We start from the raw sequence: 23,464 nt of genomic DNA, 5'->3' as shown, positions 1-23,464 counted from the left end.
TTCAACAGTATATCATGCTAATATTAATTCCTTTCTGTTTCTTGTATCTATCACTGTTCTATGTTCTTTTTATTATTATAATTATTATGAAGAACAGTAAAACAATAACACTTAATCCTATCCATTTAATTGACAATACTATATTGCTGTACAGGGGATATTAACCCTTTGCACTTGGAAGTTTTACACTAGAAATATTTAAACATTTTTCTTTCAATTTAATTTAACGTTAAATCGACGACTAGGTCATCAGTGACAGAAAATCGTTCGTTTACTTTACTCTAAATTTTGTTATACAGTTTGTACAATCTTACCTTCTCGCCATATTTGCTACAATCGAAATTTTTAATCCGCAAAAAATCAGGCATTCTGTCCAAAATATTTTCCCATTAAATATATATATATATATATATGCTTCACGAGAAATGGAATGGATTTTTGGTTATACAATGGATCAATTCATTTGACTTTATCTCGACTACCAGCTGTATTCAAGTCTGTTTACATTTCTCCTATTTCTTTTTCTCGACTGTCTATGTTGAAGTAGGATTCGCATGCCAGAAGCGCGTCAGCGTGTCGACCGGTAGGACGTCTAAAATCGCGCAGTTCTTCTGCAGAGAAAAAAATTCTTCCACGCCTCGTGGAAGCTGGTTTCTCTGCGAGAATGTCTTGTATTTCGTGTTAACAACACTTTTTTTTATCAAGTGTTCTAATTCCTTTAAAACCAGTCCGAAAGAAAGTTACGGTGTTTGGCGTAACGCTGCGTCGCAAGTAACAACAAACACCAACGCACCGTTTGATTACGTCCGAGAGAAATGTGAATCGAGGACGATACGTTTGAATATTACGAGTAAGTAGACTGTGGTGTTTCTGAATTTAAATTAGAAGAAAGAAAAACACGGACGCGTCGGTTTCAGAAGACGAGGAATATCGGCATTGCTTTTTAAACGTTAAATCGGTGATTAATGTGAACGTTTAGGAGACTGTAGTGTGTTTGTAAAGACAATGTCTACGAATGTTGCGATTTTCCTGGGCACCAGGTTTGTAAATTGTTCAGAAGGTTTGTAACTGTTAATCGGCGCGATGTTTTATTAGAGCGCACGGCGAATTAGCCATTAGAAATCGGACAACGGGAACGCAAGTGGTACTTTGGTCAGTCGGAAATTAAACGCGGCATAAGAGTACCAAAGGCGTCACGAATAGAACAGAATGAGTCACGTTCGCACGTAGGAATTTGTGTCATGAATTTACGATTCGAAGTGTAGTACGTTTGTTAAGGAACCGTTTATGGACAGAGGAATGTATGGTAGAAAGTATCTAATTAATTAAGCAATGTATTTTTCTCTGTTCCGTTTGGATGAGTGTTGAATGTATATAATTATAGTAGAACAAGTAGTTTCTTATATATTTTGTGTTATTTAATAATAATTATTGTTTATGAATAATTGGATCAACTGATTATGTTTACATGCTCAGAATGCATTCCAGTCCGAGCCCCGGAAAGGTGAATTCTCCAAGAATAGCCAGGGGCAGAGGAATAGCTGTCAGTACTTTGATCCCCGACAAATGTCTCTGCTACAGGCCTCATTGTTTCGTGCTATGCAATGTTTGTGGATATTGGACAAGGGGCAGAGTACGATACTTCTGCCCCGTTCACCCACAGGTTTGTTTCTTTGAGTCAGTACGTTATGGACAATGTATAATACGGAAGAATGTTCTGAATATCTAGTTGATCTTGTCATTTATTAATGGTATGTGTGATAGTTATCTTTCTGTTTGTTTTTGTTTCTTTTCAGACAGTCTTTTTGTTTGATATTGCACAGTGTCCACAGTGCAAATCGTATGGGTTTATGTTGACTGAGTTTTAAAGCTAGTTAAGTAAACGTCTACCAAATACTTATGCTTTAAATATCTATAATATGAATATTATTTGTTATGTTACAAGAACATAATATTTATTGCAAAATACCTTTTATTTGTGTTATATATCTATCAAAAATGTAGTTTATTTTTCTATGAATATGAAGTACCAGTATTAAGTTAATTAATGTAAGGTTAATGAGTGGATGATATGCAGATTAAATAAATTTTATTTTTATTTGCAATGTGCACAAACTTATTATATTCTAAACCAAGAGGGCATACTTGGTATTTGATTTTCTCCTATATATTTATTATATTCCTCTTCTGTTTCTTTCTGCATCTTCTCCTTTGTCAATTCGTCATCTGATGGTTGGCTCAACTCCGGAAAAGTGAACTCCTCACCTTTTTTCTGCAAATATGAAGAATATATTAATTTCTGACAAGCATAATCCACTTGGATTTACTTATACTTACCAAAGAAACAAAAGCTACTTTCACATCATCGTCTTTAACAATACATTTTTGATATCTACACATTCTCGTTTTTCCTTGGGAAATTGTGGTCCTAATATGAGCCGGGAATACATTATAAATTTTTTCTAAATAATTACGAACATCATGAGATGTCATTTCCATTGAACAATGAAATACAACTACATTCTTTGGCTGTGGTATTTTACATTTAACCAGTTTCATCCAAAAGTTGGGAAGGAATACTCTAAGCTGTGGATCACCTGCTTGATATATACGATACCTAAAATCGATGAATTGACGTCAATCAGTAAAAAGTTCTTAACAGAATTCTATTAATATATACGATTCATTTATGTATACCACTTATTACTTTGCAGTATACCTACCATCGTGTAGACATTTTGTGACTCTTATATTACAATACTTAGATTTATTTGATTATCCACGACTGCTTTATTCTAAATATATATTTAAACTATATTAGATAGCAGTAGAAAGTCTCTTTAATTTAAAATCCAACAAAATAACCTCACACTTGCGAACATATTAGTTCATGTTTACATTTTTGAAGCCATCTAGCGGTTGTATCTATAAATAAACTCGAACATTCTTGTACTTCCATCTACAATGAAACGTTGAACTATTACTAACGTGTTCATCAGTAATGAGTACTTCGTACTAATTGGCCAGAAGTTTGAACGAGTTCTCATTATGTGGCGCCATTAATCCTGGATAAGGAACTGAGATTTTTAAAAATTATTTTTTTTTTAATTATTATCTTAACGGCTTTGTAATAAATTATACACCGCTATTCTGCTTCATTAATGAAATATCTAATAAATATTTGACGCCAAGATTAGTGACGCCACATAGTATGAGACTGCTCAAACTTCTAGCCAAATGGTACCAGATTACCCCCGCTAAGTGGCGCCACTAAATTAATTATCTCTGTTCTTGTCTTACTCATTACAGGAATAGGGAAGATACACTTGAACTGGAAGTTAATTATCATAAATATCAACACTGTGTATCTAAGATATGATGGACCAAAACATTAATTATTAGAAAAGAAATGTAAATGAAGGTTTAAATAATTAAAAATGCCTTCGAAGCCTAAACCGGTATATTCTGTTTGTCTTACTTCATCAGTACTGATAATCAAACATATGTTGGACATCCTAACCTTATATGTAACGAGTAACTGTGATTTATATTTCCAGAACAAGAAGAAGCAAACGAACCCTAAGAAAAATGTCGCGCCAGCAAAAGTTGGGAGTGCAGGAGGTAGTTCTGAACATAAAAATGTAGAAACTTCAAGTGGGTTAACGCAAGAAGCTGAAGATCAGTTTGAACTTGAATTATGTTGGTGTATTCAACAATTAGAAACGTGTCTGGCTACTGGCAAGCTTCCAGAGAAGCAGACACAGGATTTGAATAAGAATATAAACATTTTGAAAAGCAACACAGCACCTTTGGTTAAAAAGAGGCAAATAATGAGGAACAGTTTAGGGGACTACAGAGAAAAAATGGCTTTAGATCAGCAGAAGCATGGTAAATCAGCGTCTTCATTGAAGTTCGTGTCCACATCCAAACAAAATGAAAAATGCCTGTTTGTTAAAAAGGCAGCTTGCAACATAACAAAACTAAAGAAAGACACCAATAACGATGTTGTATCTTCAAATGCAAATAATAATTCCAACAATGATATGGAGACTGAATTTAAATTTAATTTTCAAATTACAGAATAAATGTATATTTTGTAAATACCTGTATGTATAATCGTCTGTAGTTTAATTTTCGTTATCATCGATTTTCATTTATATTGTATTCTACTTTTCATAAATAAATACTTGTGTGTCTTACACATCACTTAGAATGTAGCATAGGCACGAAATTTCAGTTATCAGAATAGTAACATATTCCTAAAGTATCAGATTTATATTTTAATTATAACAATTCAAATGTTAATTACAATGAAATATAAGAAGTTTATTTTGAGTTGTTAGCACTCCATTATATCCAAGAACATTAAATGTTTTAGTAACGTGGTCCTGTGGCGCAACGGATAACGCGTCTGACTACGGATCAGAAGATTCCAGGTTCGAATCCTGGCAGGATCGTAGCAAATTTTTTTCATGAAAAACTTTTTGATCAAAACAAAATACAGATGATTATTAATACTTCAGCTAATCCAACAAGATTTATATAAAATTAATAACGCAAAGAAATTAATTAAAAAGGACTTAATGGAAAAACTATCAGGAATCGACAAATAAAAACGATTCGAATTCGCGAGTGTCAGAATGAGGTTTGATCGCGAAGAGGCGAAGGTACGAAATTAAAATGAAAATCCAGTTACGTAAATAAATATTATGTTATGATATATGTAACAACCAGTCGTAACAAAGGTATTTCGTCTCTCTTACGTACTTATTAGCAACAGAACAGCACTCTTTATCGTATGGTACAAGCTGGAATCTGTATGTAACTATATGTATATATAATATATACATATAGGATGTCCCAAAAGTCTATCGCAATATTTTAATAAATCCATCATTAAAGTTGCGGTTAAAAAGTAATGGTCTCGAAACGATCGCTGGCGATGTGTATACGTTCGGCATTTTCTCTTCTGGCATTCCCAGAATCGTACAACGAAAATCAACTTTCTTTCTCGTCCCCATATAAAAAGAAAAATCTTAAAAAAAAGACACATCTACGTGTACCAGTGAACACGCGTGAAAATCTAAAACCACGATGATATGGGTATGAAACTGGAGTTGCTAAAAGAATGCACTAGACTCTAGCGACGTCCTGTACAAATATACGCATTCGCCAAGGAATTGATCGGCCGTTCATTCCTCACCACTCTTAATAACGTAACAGTTGATATATGTACCTAGAAAAAGAGAAATCAGTTCCTCCGCGGCTCGGGCCAACTGACTCAACTCATCAAGACTCGGTTAATGACTTCGTTACAATCCTAAATAGAAATATCCTCTTATTAAAGAAACATGTTTTTTTGTTGTTTAATCTAGTATAGTCTTATATTAAATATATAATTCTTTTATATCTGTTCATTTCTCTCATTTAAATATTCTTTGTTTCTTCGTCCTCTGTTTTTTTTTCCTCGATTTTATTTTCGTTTCTCCCCTTTCACTTCGTCATTCTTTCGTACGCGATTATTATTACGCCCGAATAAATTACGATTCGGTTTCTCGCGCTCTCGACAAAGCCTGAGCGCGGCATTCTTTTTCTTTTTTTTTTTCATTTTTTGGTCTTTGCAGAGCAATTTCGTTTGTTCCTTTCTCCTTCTTCTTCTTCTTCTTCTTCCTCCTTTTTTTTCGTTTTAGTATATTTATATATCGCGTCGGTCTTTGGTAGAAGCACGCGTCATTCCGTGGAACGCCCATCCTCGTGTTCGTTAGAGAATTTCCTCGGTCGCGTCTCTCTGTTCCCTGAGTCGGTGTACAACCATTTCAGTCTTCGCCATTTCCATCTCGAACGTCTTTGCATTCTCAATTTCCACTCGCCACACCGTTCCTTCCATCCTTAAACGCTAATTTAACGGCAACCCGCGGACTTATCGGCGCGCACGAAAACAATCGTCGATAGAAAAACGCACCGCCCACTGTGCGACGAGTTCACAACGACACGCCCCTTTTTCGTCGACATCGCGCTATTAACCAAACAGAACTAAACAATATGAAACATCCAACGACGCTGCACAAGATAACACGAGAACGTCGAAAGAATTTCCCTCGTACAACGCACCGTTCAAGAAATAACCGAGATTGAAGAGAAGGGGCGGAGTCCGTGCTCCCAAGCCACGCCTATCTACCAGTGAAACGGATTTTCGATGAACGGGGCGTTGCACGTGAAAATACTCGCATCTTCGATTGACTTTCTTAGAATCATTTTCACGGGTCAGAATAAATCCGCGAACCACCGAGCAACCAATCATTCAAGCTTGAAAGAAGCAACTTCTTTAACACGTTGAATGCCATGGGGGTCACCAGTGACCTGAACCAAATCGAATTACTGTAGTTCGTTCGATTAAACGATGATCATTTGAAAACTTTTCTATGTTACAAGCAATACCACCGAATGCAGTGACGTTCAACGAGATAAACCTGCAATAATAACAACGTAATTCAATCGTATCAGTTGATATCACGTTATTCTCATTTCCTATATTTCTCTCGGCACTCAACGTGTTAACAGTGGCACAGCTTCAACTCCTCGCGCGCGAATCGACAGGTGTGTCACTGACATATCGTTACTCGCTTTCACGGGACAGGAATTTTGGACTAGAGTGGGCGTGGTTGTGGGCGTTTCGGGGTGCTCTGCGCGCGCCGAGGGGTTGAAGCGTCGCGTTAACACGTCGCGGACGTGAATGCTATAGCATTCACCTTCATTGTGACGCCAAATGACTCGGATGCTATAACATTCAAATTTATAAGCCATCATTACGCATTCAATTCTACATAGCCTTAATTTTTTTAAATTCTCACGCATTTTCCGGGAACTGAATTTGCATTCTTTAGCGCATTAGTTCTTACTGTCCGCGAACGTGTTAACGCTATCTCTGCCGAAGGTGTCAACACCTTTTGAATTTTTAACTTACAATTTTGTTCCAAGTGTAGTATATTCTGACTCTTCTCCAGTTTCCCAATGGTTATAAATTAACTATAGGAAACGTCGGAAGTTCAATTGGGGGAAAACGAGAGAATAATTTTAAATTAACATTTCAAAAGGATTGACACCTTCGGTAGAAACAGCGTTAAAAAGCTCCTACGAAAATAAATCTCGCCACGACTTCTAATTCCTCTCAACACTCTCGAACTTCCCTTCGCAATAGCTTGACCCTTTGCACTCGACGATATTTCTCATTACAAACATTCATTATTTTCCGACGAAATGTTAATATCATTTGCAACTCCCATAAAGAAACATCTTTCATCGATTATGAAACAGACTCGTTTTATTTCCGTTTCGTGCGTTAATGTTCCGAGCAATATTATAAAGCGGTTACCCATAATCCCCCGGTGATTACGAATAATCATTCTCCAATGTTATTGGTGATTATGCTTAATTCCCAGGGGGTTATGTACAATTGCCGGATTAGTGAAATTTCCTGTAACATTAACACGTTGAATGCCGCACGATTTCATGGTACAAAATACTTGAAATGGAAGAATATGATATTAAATCATTTGATTGAATTGCATTGTTATTACTGCCTGTTCATCTAGCTGAATGTCACCACATTAGCATTATTTATAATATAGAAATGTTTTCAAATAATCATCGTTTAACTGAATGAACTGTAGTAATTCGATTTGATTGAACGCCGCGATTTTATAGAGCAAAATACAGAAAATGGGAAAAATCTAATATTAAATCATTTTATTGAATGTTCATTTAGCTGAACGTCGGCGCCATTATGTAGCATTATTTGTAATATAGAAATGTTTTCAAATAATCATGGTTTAATCAAGTGAACTATAGTAATTCGATTTGATTGGGGGTCACCGGTGACCCCCATGGCACTCAACGTGTCAATATTTTATTCAGCATTCTATATTGAACTTATCATTTCATCATTTTCCTGCATCCGTTCAAACGACGACTGACGGTCACCTCTAGAGTGCAAAGGGTCAACTGTTTTCAACCCTTTTCTCTCTTTCTCCACTGTTCAACAACAATCATCGAATCATTCTCCGTATGGTTCGTTCGATCGGAAGGTATAGTCGGATGCGAATACAATCTGCCGTTCAAGGTCACTCCCTTCACAAGGCATCATGGGCTTCCACTACCGTTACACTACGAAGGTTACGATCGAATACACTTTGTATAGAGTTCAATGTGATCATTAGATACGGCTGGACGTTTGTCGAGTATAGTTGGCTTGAATTCGCTTCGAGGCAGATTCACGTAAATAGTTGAAGTAGCTAGTAGTAGCTAGTAGTAGTAGTATCGGTTCGCCATCATCCGTTCGCGATTCGACCAGCAACGGAATAGAGAGAGAACATTCCCGGTGACCTTGAACCCACTGATTCCATTCGTTTCGGTCCGGTAACAGTATTTCTTTTTCTCTTCTCTCGCACGAAAAAGTGAATCTGCGGGAAACACTTATAATACTCGACGACCTCTTCGACCCTAACCTCTAACGTACTATTTTGTTTGTTTTTCTTCGCAACGTACACAATTATGTTTCTCTCTCGTGTGTTGTGTTCGTGTACAAGTACATACGTATATATATATATATATATATATATATATATATATATATAATATATATTTAAATAATATATATATATATTTATATATATATTACTTATATAATAATATACATACATATACATACATATATATATGCGTGTGTATGTGTGTGTATATATATAATAGATTTTTATATATAATATTTTTATAAAGATTCAGGACTAAAAATCAATGTATAAGAATAGCATTGTCGATATATGCTCGTGAACAGAATCGTTTCGAGTACTCTGTAAAATCGACGGGTACCGCTCGCTTTTTCTTCCCACTTTTTTTCTTTCTCTCTCCAGATACATGCTCGCATGTATACGTAACATTCACACATACACATACACATACACATACACATACACATACACATACACACACATACACCCGCTCGTTTAATCTCCTTATCTCTTTTCCTTCTAGGGTACACACGATCGCTTCCGTTAAATAAATAAGTTTTCCTCGCCGTTCACGGTGTCGTTCGAGGTGGAATAACACCGTCCTCGTAATTGTCTTTTCTTCCACTCGCCACAGCGAGCTTCCGGAGGCACATTTTGCTATAATTTTCGGGGAGTAGTCCTAGCTTGGGACGACGCGCATTACGCGCACGCGTTCGGCTCTGTTCTCCGCGGCTTCCTCTTTTCCGACTCGTTCCTCTTCTTCGTTTTTTCGTTTTGTTATTTTTTTTTCATTTTTTTCTTTCTTTTTTTGTTTTGTTTAGGTGGGAAGTTCTCGTTATCGTCACCGTGACCCGACAAATCACGCGACTTCTTGAAACGGGAATTTAATCGAGGTATCGACACTAGATTCACTGACATTTACCGTAGCTTGTTCCGTTGTTAAAAATATTGTTATATGTTTCATTTAGAACTTTGAAATTAGAGGTTCGAGAGCGGACGATTAGGATACGTATTTGCAACTGCGTTACCACGTTGAACGCCGCACGATTTCAAGAGGAAACTACACAGAATGTGAAAAATATGATATTAAATCATCTGATCGAATTGCATTACTGTTCCACGTTCATCTAGCTGGATTTCACTATTATGCAGCATTATTTAGAATATACAAGTGTTTTCAAACAATGAACGTTTAATTGAATGAACTGTAGTAATTCGATTTGATTGAACGCCACGATTTCATTGAGTAAAATACAGAAAATGAGAAAAGTATGATATTAAATCATTTGATCGAATACATTACTGTTCCACGTTCATCTAGCTGATTTTCACTATTATTATTATTATTATTATTACATAGAAATGTTTTCATATAATTGTCGTTTCATTGAATGAATTATAGTACAATCAATCGATTTGGCATTCAACGTGTTAATAAAAATCGATTGAAACATTTAGCAATGCTTATAAAATGAAATATGAGACGAATTCACTCGTTCCGTAAATCTAGTGTTCACTGATTCTGCCCCATTTTATTGGTAGTAGTTTCTCCGACACGTTTCACTCGTGCTGGTACGCGTATTTGTTAGTTCCTTGCCTTACGATTTGCTTCTGCGCTACGATCGATACAACTATTTTTTGTCGTTAATGGTTTATTAACGTATTGCACGACGGGTGAATTTCAGCTGCTAGAAACGCGAGCGTCGGTGATTGTATCGATACATTTTTAACCCTTTGCACTCGAGGGCTCCGCTATGGAGACAATGCAAATAATTTTCAGTTCATTACATAAGGACAAAGACAAATCGTAAAACTATTGTGTATAGGATATTAATTTTATAATTTTTTGTTTTTCTTATATATTATAAGATTTGTATTCATAATCAATTAAAAAAACAGTAACGTATAACAATGACTTTTCTTTTAATGCGCATATCATTTACTTATATGCGAATATGATCTTTCCACTGAAATTGCTTCGAGTTGCTGGATATATGAATGAAAAAAAACTTCGAGTGCAAGGGGTTAAACATCAATCAAACCGAAATTTGTAGCTTACGAAAGAGAATGGGGAATTCAATTTTGTGATTTTTCTTTGGGTTTTATACATATCTAAAATGTTACATTAACACGTTCGCTACCTCAATTATATTATTATTATTATTATTATTATTATTATATCACCGTTCGTCTCCTCAATTATAATATTTTCTTCGATAATAAATCTAAACAAAATATTAGAAAAACGAAACTGAACTCATTGAATTCCTAAACATAACGCCGTAGCTTATAATTCCTAATAACAATATCCATAGGATTAATTTAATTTCCATTCTGTAAAATATAGGATTACAGCCGTCACGAATATGTGACGCTGGCAGCGAACGTATTAACGTAGGACTAGCAATTAAACGATAGACTAAAAATCTGTTGAAAACAAAAGTATAGGCATATTCTATATCAATCTTTGCTCCAAAGTGTAATAATTGATAACAGGAGAATAATATTTCATTTAACCCTTTGCGGACGGATGTAGCCATTTTGTCGGAGTCGAACGTTCATGTTTCGAATAAGTTGCAAACAAAGGATTTAACTATTCAAACAGCAAGATATCGGTACACGATTCGTTATTTTCTACGATATAAGAATTCGATATCTAATTTAGTAGAATCTTCAAAAGTTTTCGTATACTTCGAATTTTCGTCCGCAAACGGTGAAGGCGGAAAGCTATTATTTCAATATTTCGCACAGCGATGCGTCACACCGAGTTTAATATTAAATATCAAACTTCGGTGAGATGAAATGTTCAGATTTGGAAGACTAAGTCGTGGAAAAATGATCTAATTAGTCGAACAGTAAGAGATCAGCGCGTAGTTTTCTTTCGTTCTATTAATTAAGCAACTGATGTATAATTTAGCTTCATACGTTGAAGGTTTTCTATGTTTCGAAGAATCTTCGTCCGCAAAAGGTTAAATTGAAGAGGATCGAGCGAACGTCCACATTAGTTCAATCGTTTGAAATCTGCACCACGTGTCTGACACGTTATCGTAAGGCAAGGGGTTAAATAAATGTTTAGCAATACTTTAGAGAAAACCGAAACACACGATTCTTCGAAGACACTTTCAGGAAAAAAAGCATTTTCGATGAACAGATTTGTTCGTGGGACAAAATCTGTTAGTTTCCTGAGAACCGCCATTTTGAACGTTAGTAAGTAGAAACGGTATGCCACGAACAGACGCAGCCGGGTTCTGCTCACTGGCAGGCGCTCTTAAGGAATATTCACGGTCGGTTCCCTCGAGAACGAAGCCTAAAGAAATATTTCACGTTCACGATTTCGTTTTGTTTCTTCCCGGCGATTCCGTGTCGCGGCGAAGTGGAGCAGACGATTTCCGAGAGAATGTGCCGTCGAGGAAGAGAAGGTGGAAGAACAGGGACGGCCAACAGAAGCAGAAAACTATATACAGTGTGTCGGAAATAATTGAATGCTCCTTGTACACGAGATTTTCGTTGTTCATGCGTGATTTGTAAATAAGAAATTAACGAACGAAACTTGAAAAATTTTGCACTGTTTTCTTACACTAATTACCGAGCAAACTGAAGTTTCCAAATGTTTTTATGGAGACACTAGGACTAGCTATTGAGATTTCGATTGAGTTGTGATTCAATTTGTTACTAGGTCAATTTCTTCGGTAATTTCGCAAAGCATCTGCTGTCTTTTCAATAATTGTAAAAGAATAACTCACGAATGGGTCGTTTATGATTTCTTTCACAACTCTGCTGATAAATCTACATTATCACTAATAATTTAGTAACAGAAGAAAAGAATTCGTTGTTTATTCTGCGCCTACGTGTATTATAAAGGTTAAAGATAGATAATAGCCAAATAACATTTCATTTATATGAAAAATAAATAAATGACGTTTAGTTTCCTCGAATTCGCTTGGGAATATTCATCACGAGTCTGACTCGACATTATAGGAGAAGGGGTTAAGTGAAATTATCACGAAGAAATTTGCCCCTTTGCACTCGGAAGGCGACTTTTAGTCACCGTTCGATTTGGCGCGGTAAAACTATAAAATCTGATGTTTAATGTTCAACTTTTTATAATGCCTTGATGCGTGAAATACTGGAATAAAATATCTTTGTTCCTCAATGTACTTGTAATTTCCCTTCAAATTAATTTTAAGGAATATCGTCTTCGCCTCATCAAAAAATTTTAAACATTTCCAGTGAGAAACTTCCGAGTGCAAAGGGTTAACCATTTGCGAACTTCTCAGACCTTTGAAAACTGTCCATCAATTATTGAATTATGCGTCAAATTTTAAATGCCAGGAGAAAAAGAGCCACGTATGTATCTATCTCTTATTGTTTGAATAGTTAAATTATTTATTCGAGCATTCCTAGCGAGAAACTTCCGAGTGCAGAAGGTTAAGGTACAAAGGTTTCTTGGCCTACTATGTAAATAGAGGAAAATGGACGTTCAAGATGGAGAAGAAGGTTTCCAACCTTCTGACGCCTCTCCGAAATCATCTGCTCCGATTTGTCGGGTCGTAGTCATTGATAATGGACCACCCTGTACATTATCACGGAAGGGGGTGAGTAGAAGGCGATTCGGGCGTTGGGGACCACGCTCCGGGGGAAAGGATGAAGCGCATCAACGGTTTACGGTTCATCACAGACAACGTGAAAGAAAGAATCAACGAGAAGGAGGCTCTAGTGCGTTTAGGATCGGGCCAGGAACGTCGACGTTCCCCCACAACAATAACGCTGACGCTCGTTTAGGAGAATATAGTATAATTTTATATACATGTATGCCTAGTAGTATCGACGACGAGGAGCTGGCTGGACATAGTACTCGCGATAGAAAATAAGAGGTAATGGTGTCTTCTTTAACACAGAATTTCCTTGGACGAATGTTTCGTTTAACACTTCAACTACCAACCAGTCAAATGACTTCTCACAATTGTATAGAAACCCCAAGAGTCCATCACTCCAAACTTAGTTTGCGTATTGCTAAAAAAATTTCTGAAATTTCTTGAAGGATCTATTGTTTTTTCAATGATTACAGAAGAAGAGTTTAAGAATGGGTCATTTTGATGTATCTGGTAGTTCTAGTGTTAAAGTTCCTTATTTGTAGTATAATCTGTCGAATTTTTGTAGGAAATGAACAGATAAATGAAACTAGTTGGAACGACCAAAAGTATTTGACAGTTGTAAAATTCTGCGGGTGTGTTTGCTCGTGACGTTTTAATTCAAGAGTCGAAGATCGCTGTTGGTTTTTGCACTTTCTACTTGAAATACTATTCGTCGCAGCTCCGCTCGATAATACGTTATCCTAAGCATGGCATAAAATTAAAATGTACCTACAATAATTTAAAGATTGCGATAAGGAACCGTGTCGTACAGGGAGCCCTTTGCAAACTGAGCGCGAGTTCGTCGATGTCGTTAAACAGCTCAGGAGATGAGGGAAATTTTCTCAGATTAGTCTTTTTTTCTTCTCGCTACGATGACGAAGATGGTTCAGTAATTGCATTTTGTTTGTAAATAACGTTCAAAGTAAATAAACTTATCGTATACTTTATAAGACAGCAACAATGAAACACATTATCAACAAATAGTCGCTCTTCACCTTTTAAACTTCACAGGAAATCATCGTTATAGCTTAACCCTTTTAGTGCCGTGACATTTCTAATCTGTGTAATAAAGGATTACACGGTGTACGCGTCAGTAAGCATCAATGATAAGTAAATTACTTGTGCGAGTAATAACAAGTAAATATTACACATTCTCAATAGCCAGATAACTAAATATAAATGTTTATAATAATACTAAAGTTTCATTTTAGTAACGTTATGCTAGCTACATGAATCACTTGTTTTGTTATAAATTATTGTAACAAAATTATTGTTATTTTTCTTATGTGCAAATACTGTTTTACAAACAGAATTGATTTTTCTGTTTTTCACAATGTTTTATATTTACGTTATTCGTGTGATTTTCAACAAATATTTAAATACAATTCGCACTCATTCTCCCTTTATTTCATAATATGCTCCTTTTAAATTTTGTAAATATCGTTCCTATTTTATTTTTCATTCGGTGTTCAGTCGGCACTAAAAGGGTTAAAATTCCTCGTAAACTATACAAACCCTTAATCCCCCCATACATAGAAAAAAGAAAACGAAACTGTAAGCGTCTTTTCGATTGTAAATCATTCAATCTATTTCCTAAAATCCATACAACACAATAACGTTCAACTCAACATTTCAACTTCTCATTAAACCTCTTCTACTGAACACCATACTTTAAAGATCGATTTCGATTTCGTAGCTTCCCATAATCATTCCGCGCGTCGCGTAAAAGTGCAATGCCCATAACGCGAACGGCGGCGAGTTCCTATTAGTATGGGGAACGCCGACATCGAGAACCGGAAACGTGTTTCGTCCGCGTGAACGGCTGACGAACGCGTACGAAATTCGAAAAGAGACTCCCTGGGCCAAGTTCCGGAAATAGGAATGACGCAATGGTTCGCTCGCGCGTGAGCTTCGAAGGCAGCAACGTTACAACAGCATCATCATCATCATCATCATCATCATCATCATCATCATCATCATCATCATCTTCTTCTTCTTCTTCTTCTTCTTCTTCTTCTTCTTCTTCTTCTTCATCATCATCATCATTATCATCATCTTCATCATCATCATCATCTTCATAATCATGATCATGATCATATCACGTGGCAAATGCATAGGAGACACGAAGAGGTGCGAGACTGCCGAACTTCGGAACAAGAAAGGATCATCATCTACTCCACGATGATAGTCGCGAGTCGTTTGGGCCGTTTCCCAGCCTTTTGTTTCCGGTGTACGTCCCTGGGGTCCGTGTGAGATCCCTCGGACACCGCAATTTCATCACTGCCGTTACCAACGTTTTGCTCCTCCAGTTTCCTCTTTCTGGCTCTGGTCACTGGGCCGATCCGGCTACTCTTGTAGATCACCTCGCAATCCGAGTGTCTTTTGTGCCTCTTCGTCTTGCCTTCCTCCTCGTTCGCTTCTCTTTTCCGTCGTTTCTTCGGCGCTTCTTGCTGCATGATCCTCGGCGAATTGGAATCCGACGAGGACGACAACGAGCTGAGGTATTCGTTCACTTTGTCCTCGCCAAAGTCGAACGCGCTGGGCTGAGCTGGCGAGGCAGAAGTCGCTGGATTGGTCGCCGCGCTAGGGGGTCGCAACAGCTGTACCGAGGGGCTGGAGGAAGTAGTAGACGCCGAAGAGGAGACCGAGCTGGAAGTGGATCGTTTGTGCAGCTTCCTCCTCTGCGCTAGTCGGGCCCCATCCACCTCGCGCAGCCGGAAGCAGCCCTCCGGCTTCTCCAGGAAGCAGGCGTTGCTGGTATTGATGTCTAACGTGATCACGTCCACGGAAGTACTGGATTCGGCCAGCCACGGGTGATTCACCAAACCGGTCGCGGTCAGTCTTTTATTAGGGTCGACGGTCAGCAAGCCTTTCGCTACTTGCTTCGCTAAACTGGACACCTGATTCCACACCTCGGCTTCGAAATCTATCTCGCCGGCTCTGATCCTACTGACCAAATCCGGCGAGCTTGTACCGAACAGCGGCTTCCCGGACAGCATGGAATACAAGATCGCGCCTAGACTCCAGAGGTCGCAGCTCTGATCGTAACCCTGTCTAGCTACCACTTCAGGCGCTGCGTAAGGAAGAGTGAAACAAGGTGTATGAAGAGGCTCGCAGTCTCTTTTTACCCTAGCGAAACCAAAGTCGACGATCTTCACCGGAGAGTCCTCGCCTTCGTGAGCGAACACTATGTTCTCCGGCTTGAGATCTCTGTGGACGACATCCCTAGAGTGCATAAACCGCACGGCTGATGCTAGCTGTCGCATTATCCTCTTCGCCTGTTGCTCCGTGTAGGGCTTAGGCCTAGGTAGCAATTCTCCGCCAGACAACAGCTCCATTACCAGATACGTGTGCGCCCTGTCTTGGTGCACCTCGATCAGCTTGACCACGTTCGAGTGACCCTGGCAGGTCCTCAGCAAGCTGGCTTCCCTGCCGCAGTCTATCCTGCGGCTGACGATCTTCACCGCGTACTCCTGCATCGTTTTCCTATGCCTGCACTTCCGGCACACGGAGAAGCTACCATCGCCTAGGGCTTTCTCGCGAGGGTCCAGCTCGTATGTCTGGAAGAAGGTGGACTCTTCGAATCTGGCAGCTAAAACGTCCGAAGCTGATGGTCTCTGGGACTCGGTGCTAGCTTTGGTAGCTTCCTTGAAGATGTCCTTGCTGACCACGTTCTCGCCGAACAGTATCGAGGGCGCTACGTACGAGTATCCCCTGAAGATGTTGTCATGATTCGGCGGTGCTTCCGCGGGGCTGTCCGCTGGAATCATCTTCGTGAACTCGTCGGAGAAGTTACTGGTGTCCAGTTCGTGGGTGATGCGGGGAACAAATGGAGGGGGGATCTGTCGCTTCTCCAGGGCTTCCCAACTGAACGGCGGCGGCGCTTTCCTGAAGAAAGGATGCTCCTTCAGCTCCTTAGCGTCGTCCGGACCTCCGCCCAGCCTCTGTCGAGGATCCTTCACTAGAAGGCGCAGGATGAAATCGACGACCGTCGGGCTCAGGTAGCTAGGTATCGGCGGGTCGATCTTCAGGATTCTTCGCGAGATGTCCTGTTGCGTGTTCTTGTTGCCCTCGACCGTAAAAGGCGACGCGCTGGTCAGCAATTCGTATGTGAGCACGCCCACGCCCCACCAGTCGACCGCCTGAAAATTGTATTTCAATGAGACGATGTCGACCGACCCCGGCACTTGGAACTTCGATAATCGTTAGAAAACGTTAAAGGTCAGAGTGAAACGTTACTTTCGAAATTGTTCGAAGTATCAAAATTCGGACTCCGATTGCAGTTTATTCTATGCGCTTCTTCCTAAACAGCAGTTTCCAACCTTTACGCTACCACGCCTCTAAAAAATTCTTTCCTCCCTATCTTTTAATAGATATAATAGTATACACGTTTTAACCTTTCAGCTACGGCGAAATAATAAATGGAATATTCATTTATTTATTTATTTATTTATTTATTTATTTATGTATTATTACGATTTATTTTCTTTTTCATTTCTTCATTGTTTGTTTATTTTCTTCTCTATTATTAATACTATACTTCCCATAGCCTAGTATTAATTTATTCATCAGCCTTCGCCACAAAGGCGCTATATTGTACCTACCCTCGGCCGGACATTGTAAGGCCGGGGGAACATTTCTTGAAAAATAAAGCGTTTTTGTCACTGCGATCTGAGACTGACAAAATTTTCCACTGTGCAATTATGTTAAATTTGACTATAATCTGCACAACTATAGACGACAGAGAAAGAACAGAGAATAATAAGATGACATCATTGGCACATCGTACACAAGAGGTTAAATAATTATAACTTTATTACAAAATAAACACTACTTCACTGAATTTATACTATTACGTTACGATATGAAATTTATTTATTTGTAGATATTATGCACATTAATTTACTAAAAATTTTGACGCCTCCCAGGTTGGAAACCGCAGTTCTAAACCAAGTTTCCTAAACCATTTCCACGTTACTTTCACAATATTCCAAGGAAATACTAGAAGAAACGACTAAACGGAACTTCGAAATAGCTTCGCAACCCTAAAACCATTATCAGTGCACACAACGATAATCTCAGCAGGGTTAACCGTTCAATCTCGAAAACACACTCGACTCCATGCGCCGTAAAGTATCGCGGGAAGGGCTTATCAATCGGTATTTCTGTTTGCCGCGTGTACCCCGATCGTGGCGCAAAGGTTCTACCCATAACGATCGAGATAAAGAGGTTGCGACCGTGTCATAGCGTACTTTCGGTTTCCCGAAATCTCGGACGAGCCGGATTCTACGTGAATAAACAACGGCGGACGGCTGAACATCGCCGTTTGACAGTGACGAGGCACGGGGGCGCGATATCGATGTTCCAAGAACGGCAAAGGGAACGGATCGTGACGTAAATTCATCCTGACTCACAACATCGTGGCCCGCCGAGCCCCCTCGTACCACTTCCGGTGCCATGTACTCGATAGTTCCGCAAAAGGAGTAGGCACGAGCGTTGCTGTCCCTTTCGTGCGGCAGGAACTCTTTGCTCAGACCGAAATCCGTTAACACGATATGCCCCTCCCTGTCCAATAAAATATTTTCCAGCTTGATGTCCCTGTAAATGATCCCCAGCTGGAACAGAAGAAAGGTTGCACGGTGACATACAATTTTTCAGCGGAGATGCGTATTCTTTAACCCTTTGCGGACGAAGATTCTTCGAAATGTACAAAACCTTCGGCGGATGAAGTGAAATTACATTTCGATCGTTTAATTAACAGGAAAACAGGAAACTACGTGCTGATCTCTTGCTGTTTCACTAATTAAATCATTTGTTCGCGACTTAGTCTTCCGAATATGAAAATTTCATCTCGCCGAAATGTCGACATTCGTCCGCAAAGGGTTAACACTAGGTTTACGGACAAAATTGATTAGAAAATACAATATTTTTAATCCGTAGGTATGAAATCTTGATCGAACTCCCCAAGAACCAATTGACAAAAAAAGAAGCGTGTTTTTGGAAACACTCACCGATTTCAAAATGAGCGTCAACGTGTTAATATATTTTTAAACATTTCGTTTTCTAGATCTAAACGGATATCAGTCTTTCTCAGAACAGAATAAACTGTACAATAAATGTCTATAAATCTAGCGTTAACTTGTAGCAACGAAAATGGCCATTTCTGTTTAATTAGTGATTAAGATAAATACACATAGTCAACCTCTTGCGCTGGAAAGACGTATCACGAGATGTTTTTGCTTCAAAATTGTTAAAGCCTTGTACATAACGATATCTTGTCGAAACACGTACTAGATTGTTTTGAAAATGTGTCACTCTACAAGATGATTGATAAACAAAGTTGCGCACATTCGTATAAAATAGGTAAAAACTGCCAAATCTCAGAATTCATTTCCAGCGCAAGAGGTTAAAATAAACTGAGAATTGTTTATAAATGCGGTATGAGTTCCGAAGTCCTCAATGTAAATTTGCATGTTTCAGTTTCTTTTGAATTTTCGTATTCCCATATTATCAGGCTGAACTAAATCACGATGACTTCGGATTAAGTTCCATTCGAAAGCAGCGACGCGTTTTAAAAACAGTGAACAAATATTGTATTATGCATGGAACGTGGATGTTTTTCTCGCGGAATTGAACGCGAACAGGGGAGGGTACGAATATCTTTAGATAAATGGAATGTCACAACTGCGAGTTGTACGCGGTCGAGGCAAAGCGGACAGAACGAGTTTAATAGAAACTTATTATTTCAGCCGTTTATTCTGAAAGTCGCTTAAGTTCACTTTTCAAAAAAATCGAGTTAACCTTGTACAATGACGAGAGAGATTCTTAATGAAGATTTCCAGATTAACAAAAATCAATGTTCGTTACCCACGGATCAAAGAGAAAAACCATTTTGCTATTATCAATGTATTATCTTCAAATGAAACTTCTGCTTAAAGTAGAATGGAAAATTTTGCTTTTTTTAATTTAATAAAGTAAATAGGTCAAGGGGTTAATCCTTGTAATAGTTACAATTCTACGCAATTGTTTTATTCTTTAAGAGTTCTTTAATATTTGTTAAGTCGACTTAAGTCACAAAATAAACGGTTCATTTCTCCTATGATTTTATCATCGCGATAGTGATCGTCGCTGTTTTCGATTTCTACGAAATCCGAGAGCGCTATACGAATAGTTTCCATAAAATAAAATGAAAGATTTTGCATGATTGTGATTAGCACTAGAACTACCAAGCATTTAATGTGATTGACGTGTAATCTATATAAAAATTGCAACGATAGATCATTCTCAGTTCATATATTAATTATAGTATTCGAGTGAAACAATTTTCGAAATCATTTCAGATATTCAATGCTTCTAAGGTATCAATAATTAGGAAACAAGGAGACCAGTCAGTTTGATTGTTACAGTAGTTCTAGTGTTAAAAGAATTCATAGGTGTCCATGGAGTCTGCTGATGAAAAGGGGAAACTGACTTCGTACCGTTCAGATAACAATGAGTAAAGTCGAAAACATTGATTGGAGATTTTGAAGATCACAATTAAGGTAAAAGCACCAATAGTTGATCAGTTAAAACGAACGTTCTGCGTGAATAATAATGAACAATAAATATAATAATAATGTACAATAAAACGAGCATTTTTTTAAATAGTTGTATCATCCAAATTCTTGAAAATTCCATACTTGCATTAGAAGCTAATCTTTAAAACATGAAAACTTGATGACCATATGTTAATTAGCAGCTGACCACCTATAGCAAAACCAGAAGCAAGTTAATTAATCTAGTATCATTTACTTGCAACGATTACGACAAATTACAAGTAAAAGGACAAATACGAATGAAAAGTTAATTCCATGTTGGAAGTTGGAGTCAAGCAACTAACTTCGATGAAATAAATTGTTAATTTCTACGATAAACAATTGAATTCAGGTAACAGCATATCTGTCGCGCGTTTATCGAGAGATTATTACTTTTAACGACCTTATTTTGTACGTTCCCCTGAAAAATGGTCAACCGCTGATAACAGGTCTATTACTGGTGCCTGTGCCTTCGTTGAAGATAGAATATCGCAGGAAAAAAGAGAGAGATTACGTAGGTAGAATAAAGAGAAAAGAGAACGTCGCGGGATTTACTTTGTGCAGATGCTCTAGCGCCAAAATAACTTCTCCAATATAAATCCGCACTTCGTCCTCGGTGAAGTGATCCCGCAGAAACACATGTGTAAACAATTCACCGCCGCTGACATAATCTGCAAATGAAAAAGAGTTCTCGTTTAAATCTTGTCAAACCCCTGCACTCGACAGTTTTTCGCTAGAGACATTCAACATTTCCTGATGAGATATATAAACGATGTCCTTCGAAACTAAGTTAACGATCGTTAACCCTTCGCGGACGAATGTAGCCATTTTGTCGGAGTCGTTCATGTTTCGAATAAGTTGCAAACAAAGGAAACTATTCAAACAGCAAGAAATCGGTACACGATTCGTTATTTTCTACGATATAAGAATTCGATATCTAATTTAGTAAAATCTTCGAAAGTTTTCGTCCACTTCGAATTTTCGTCCGCAAAGGGTGAAGGCAGAAAGCTATTATTTCAATATTTCGCACAGCGATGCGTCACACCGAGTTTAATATTAAATATCAAACTTAATAATGTTACTTGTATCGCATCAAATGCTGACTGGGGATCTCCCCTCGAGCGCAAAGGGTTAAATCTCCCCTTAAAATCTCTAATGCGCCGAGCGCGACAGAAACTTAAGCTAGTATGCACCTGCGATCGGTTTAAACCGTAAACGCAAACCGTTCGATAATGCGGAGTAAGTACTGCGATGACATTCAGCGGTCAATAATTATTCGCACGGTTACGTAATTGTTCTCGTTAATTATTACACTTCTCGTTTCGAACTATTACATAATTGCTATCATTAAATGTCGCAATTCTTGCCTCGGATTATTATCTAGTTGTTTCTAATGTTCTTGAAATTCGACGGTATCGCGGACTCTATAATTAACTATTCAATTCCATTGACGAGCGAGTCGGAGCAAACATCGAATAAACATTTTGCAATTCTAACGATATCTTTAAGCGATTCGAGGGAGCCGATCACCGGCGACGGCGGTCGACGCGTCAAATTGCAACCTAAAAATACGGAAAACGTAAACACGCGTCCCGATATGTTTCAGTTTGCGACTATTCGCCTCGTAATGAGGAGTCGGACGTAATTCTCCTGTAACTACGCGCGATGCACGCTCGGAACACGCGATCGCCGACTGAATGGAGGCGATTGTTTGCGCGATTCCCCGCGAAACCTTAAAATAGCCGATCAGATACGCGAGGAAAACAGGAAAGAAAAAAAAGTACGCTCTCCTAGAACTTCGTACGGTGCAACGAACGTTTTCCACTCTCCTTTTTTCGCCGTGTTCTTTCCCTGTTGATTCTGCGCGGCGATCAAACGCTCGACTTCGAACGCGACGATCTCGATCGCGCCGCGGAAACTTGCCGAGCTATCGTTTGAACTTTGAAAAGTAGATACGACGAGTGTTCGGCGACTTTACGCAAGCTTTGTTTAACCAGTTAACTGTGTTCGACGAGTATACACGTCGTCGCAAAGCTCGACACGATACTGATTCTTTCGGCAATGAATTCTTTATTTTTTCGCATAAACGTGTAATTCTTTGTTTCGCTTTGATCTTTCGTTAACCGTTTGCACTGGGAAGTATTTCGTTAGCAGTACTTAACATTTTCTAACCAGACAAAGACGATGGTTTTTTTAAATGAATTCAAATTCTTTTTTATCCCAATATTTCGCGCAGCGATGCATTGTACATAGTCAATGTTAACACTAGAACTACCGAGCATTTAATACGATTAATATGCAATACCCATAAAAATTGGAACAATAGATTATTTTCAGTTTCTTCGGATATTCATTATAGTACTCAAATGAAACTATTTATTTTCAAAATCATTTAGAAGATTCAATGCTTCGAAGATATCAATAATTGCTACACAAACAAATCGAAACCAGTCATTTTGACTGGTACGGTAGTTCTAGTGTTAAATATTAAACTTTCTAATTTACTGCGTCAAATCAAATGATGATTGAGAGTCACCTCTCGAGTGCAAAGGGTTAAAATATACTCTACACGCATTCGTCCTGCGTTCGACGACTACACGTTCCGTTTTTCGATTTTACCGCGCGCAGAACCAGAGGTTTTTCCAACTAAATTCCACAGTGAACTGGTTAAAGGGAAATTATTGTTGACACGCGAGAGGAGAAGGTCGTAGCCTCGGTTAAAAATTACCCGCGCCGAATTATACATTTC

At 38.3% G+C, this 23,464-nt stretch overlaps 4 protein-coding genes and 1 non-coding gene across 17 annotated transcripts in view; 3 read left to right on the top strand and 2 right to left on the bottom strand.

Moving 5' to 3' along the window:
- The first annotated feature begins 698 nt into the window (after nt 1-698).
- LOC116434599 (uncharacterized protein CG13380) lies at nt 699-2,105 on the top strand. Of its 7 annotated transcripts, none has more exons than XM_076366361.1 (4): nt 699-850; nt 918-1,040; nt 1,489-1,663; nt 1,797-2,105. In XM_076366361.1, exons 2-4 carry the CDS (start codon nt 1,006-1,008, stop codon nt 1,866-1,868), a joined length of 282 nt encoding a protein of 93 aa, XP_076222476.1. In that variant the 5' UTR covers nt 699-850; nt 918-1,005; the 3' UTR covers nt 1,869-2,105. The 7 variants fall into 7 exon arrangements, with proteins under 7 accessions (XP_076222476.1, XP_076222456.1, XP_076222481.1 ...); XM_076366341.1 differs by having other exon boundaries at nt 1,477-1,663; XM_076366351.1 differs by having other exon boundaries at nt 706-850; nt 921-1,040; nt 1,477-1,663.
- On the bottom strand, nt 2,073-2,935 carry mRpL23 (mitochondrial ribosomal protein L23). Its single transcript, XM_031993154.2, has 3 exons — nt 2,724-2,935; nt 2,338-2,617; nt 2,073-2,272 (listed from the first exon to the last, which is right to left on the bottom strand). The coding sequence occupies exons 1-3, from the start codon at nt 2,735-2,737 to the stop codon at nt 2,120-2,122; spliced, it is 447 nt and encodes a 148-aa protein (XP_031849014.1). The 5' UTR covers nt 2,738-2,935; the 3' UTR covers nt 2,073-2,119.
- Nucleotides 2,936-3,309: 374 nt separating this feature from the next.
- On the top strand, nt 3,310-5,075 carry LOC116434597 (UPF0488 protein CG14286). The gene is made up of 2 exons (XM_031993153.2): nt 3,310-3,458; nt 3,558-5,075. Exons 1-2 carry the CDS (start codon nt 3,438-3,440, stop codon nt 4,083-4,085), a joined length of 549 nt encoding a protein of 182 aa, XP_031849013.2. The 5' UTR covers nt 3,310-3,437; the 3' UTR covers nt 4,086-5,075.
- On the top strand, nt 4,385-4,457 carry TRNAR-ACG (transfer RNA arginine (anticodon ACG)). The gene has a single exon. It is a non-coding gene; the product is annotated as a tRNA-Arg (tRNA).
- Nucleotides 5,076-14,704: 9,629 nt separating the features above from the next.
- LOC116434601 (ribosomal protein S6 kinase alpha-5) overlaps nt 14,705-23,464 on the bottom strand; it is a 52,465-nt gene continuing 43,705 nt past the window's right edge. For all 7 annotated transcript variants that reach the window (XM_031993167.2, XM_031993160.2, XM_031993162.2 and 4 more), the window contains 3 exons: nt 21,271-21,386; nt 18,556-18,756; nt 14,705-17,283 (listed from right to left, as the gene is read on the bottom strand). In XM_031993167.2, coding sequence (XP_031849027.1) covers nt 15,313-17,283; nt 18,556-18,756; nt 21,271-21,386 — 2,288 coding nt within the window. In that variant the 3' untranslated portion in view covers nt 14,705-15,312. The remainder of the gene's footprint in view (nt 17,284-18,555; nt 18,757-21,270; nt 21,387-23,464) is intronic.

The sequence above is a fragment of the Nomia melanderi genome, chromosome 1 (assembly GCF_051020985.1).
Source record: "Nomia melanderi isolate GNS246 chromosome 1, iyNomMela1, whole genome shotgun sequence".
Classification (NCBI taxonomy): Eukaryota; Metazoa; Arthropoda; class Insecta; order Hymenoptera; family Halictidae; genus Nomia; species Nomia melanderi.
Note: the sequence above shows the minus strand (reverse complement) of the source record. Positions and strands in the feature narration are given on the sequence as shown.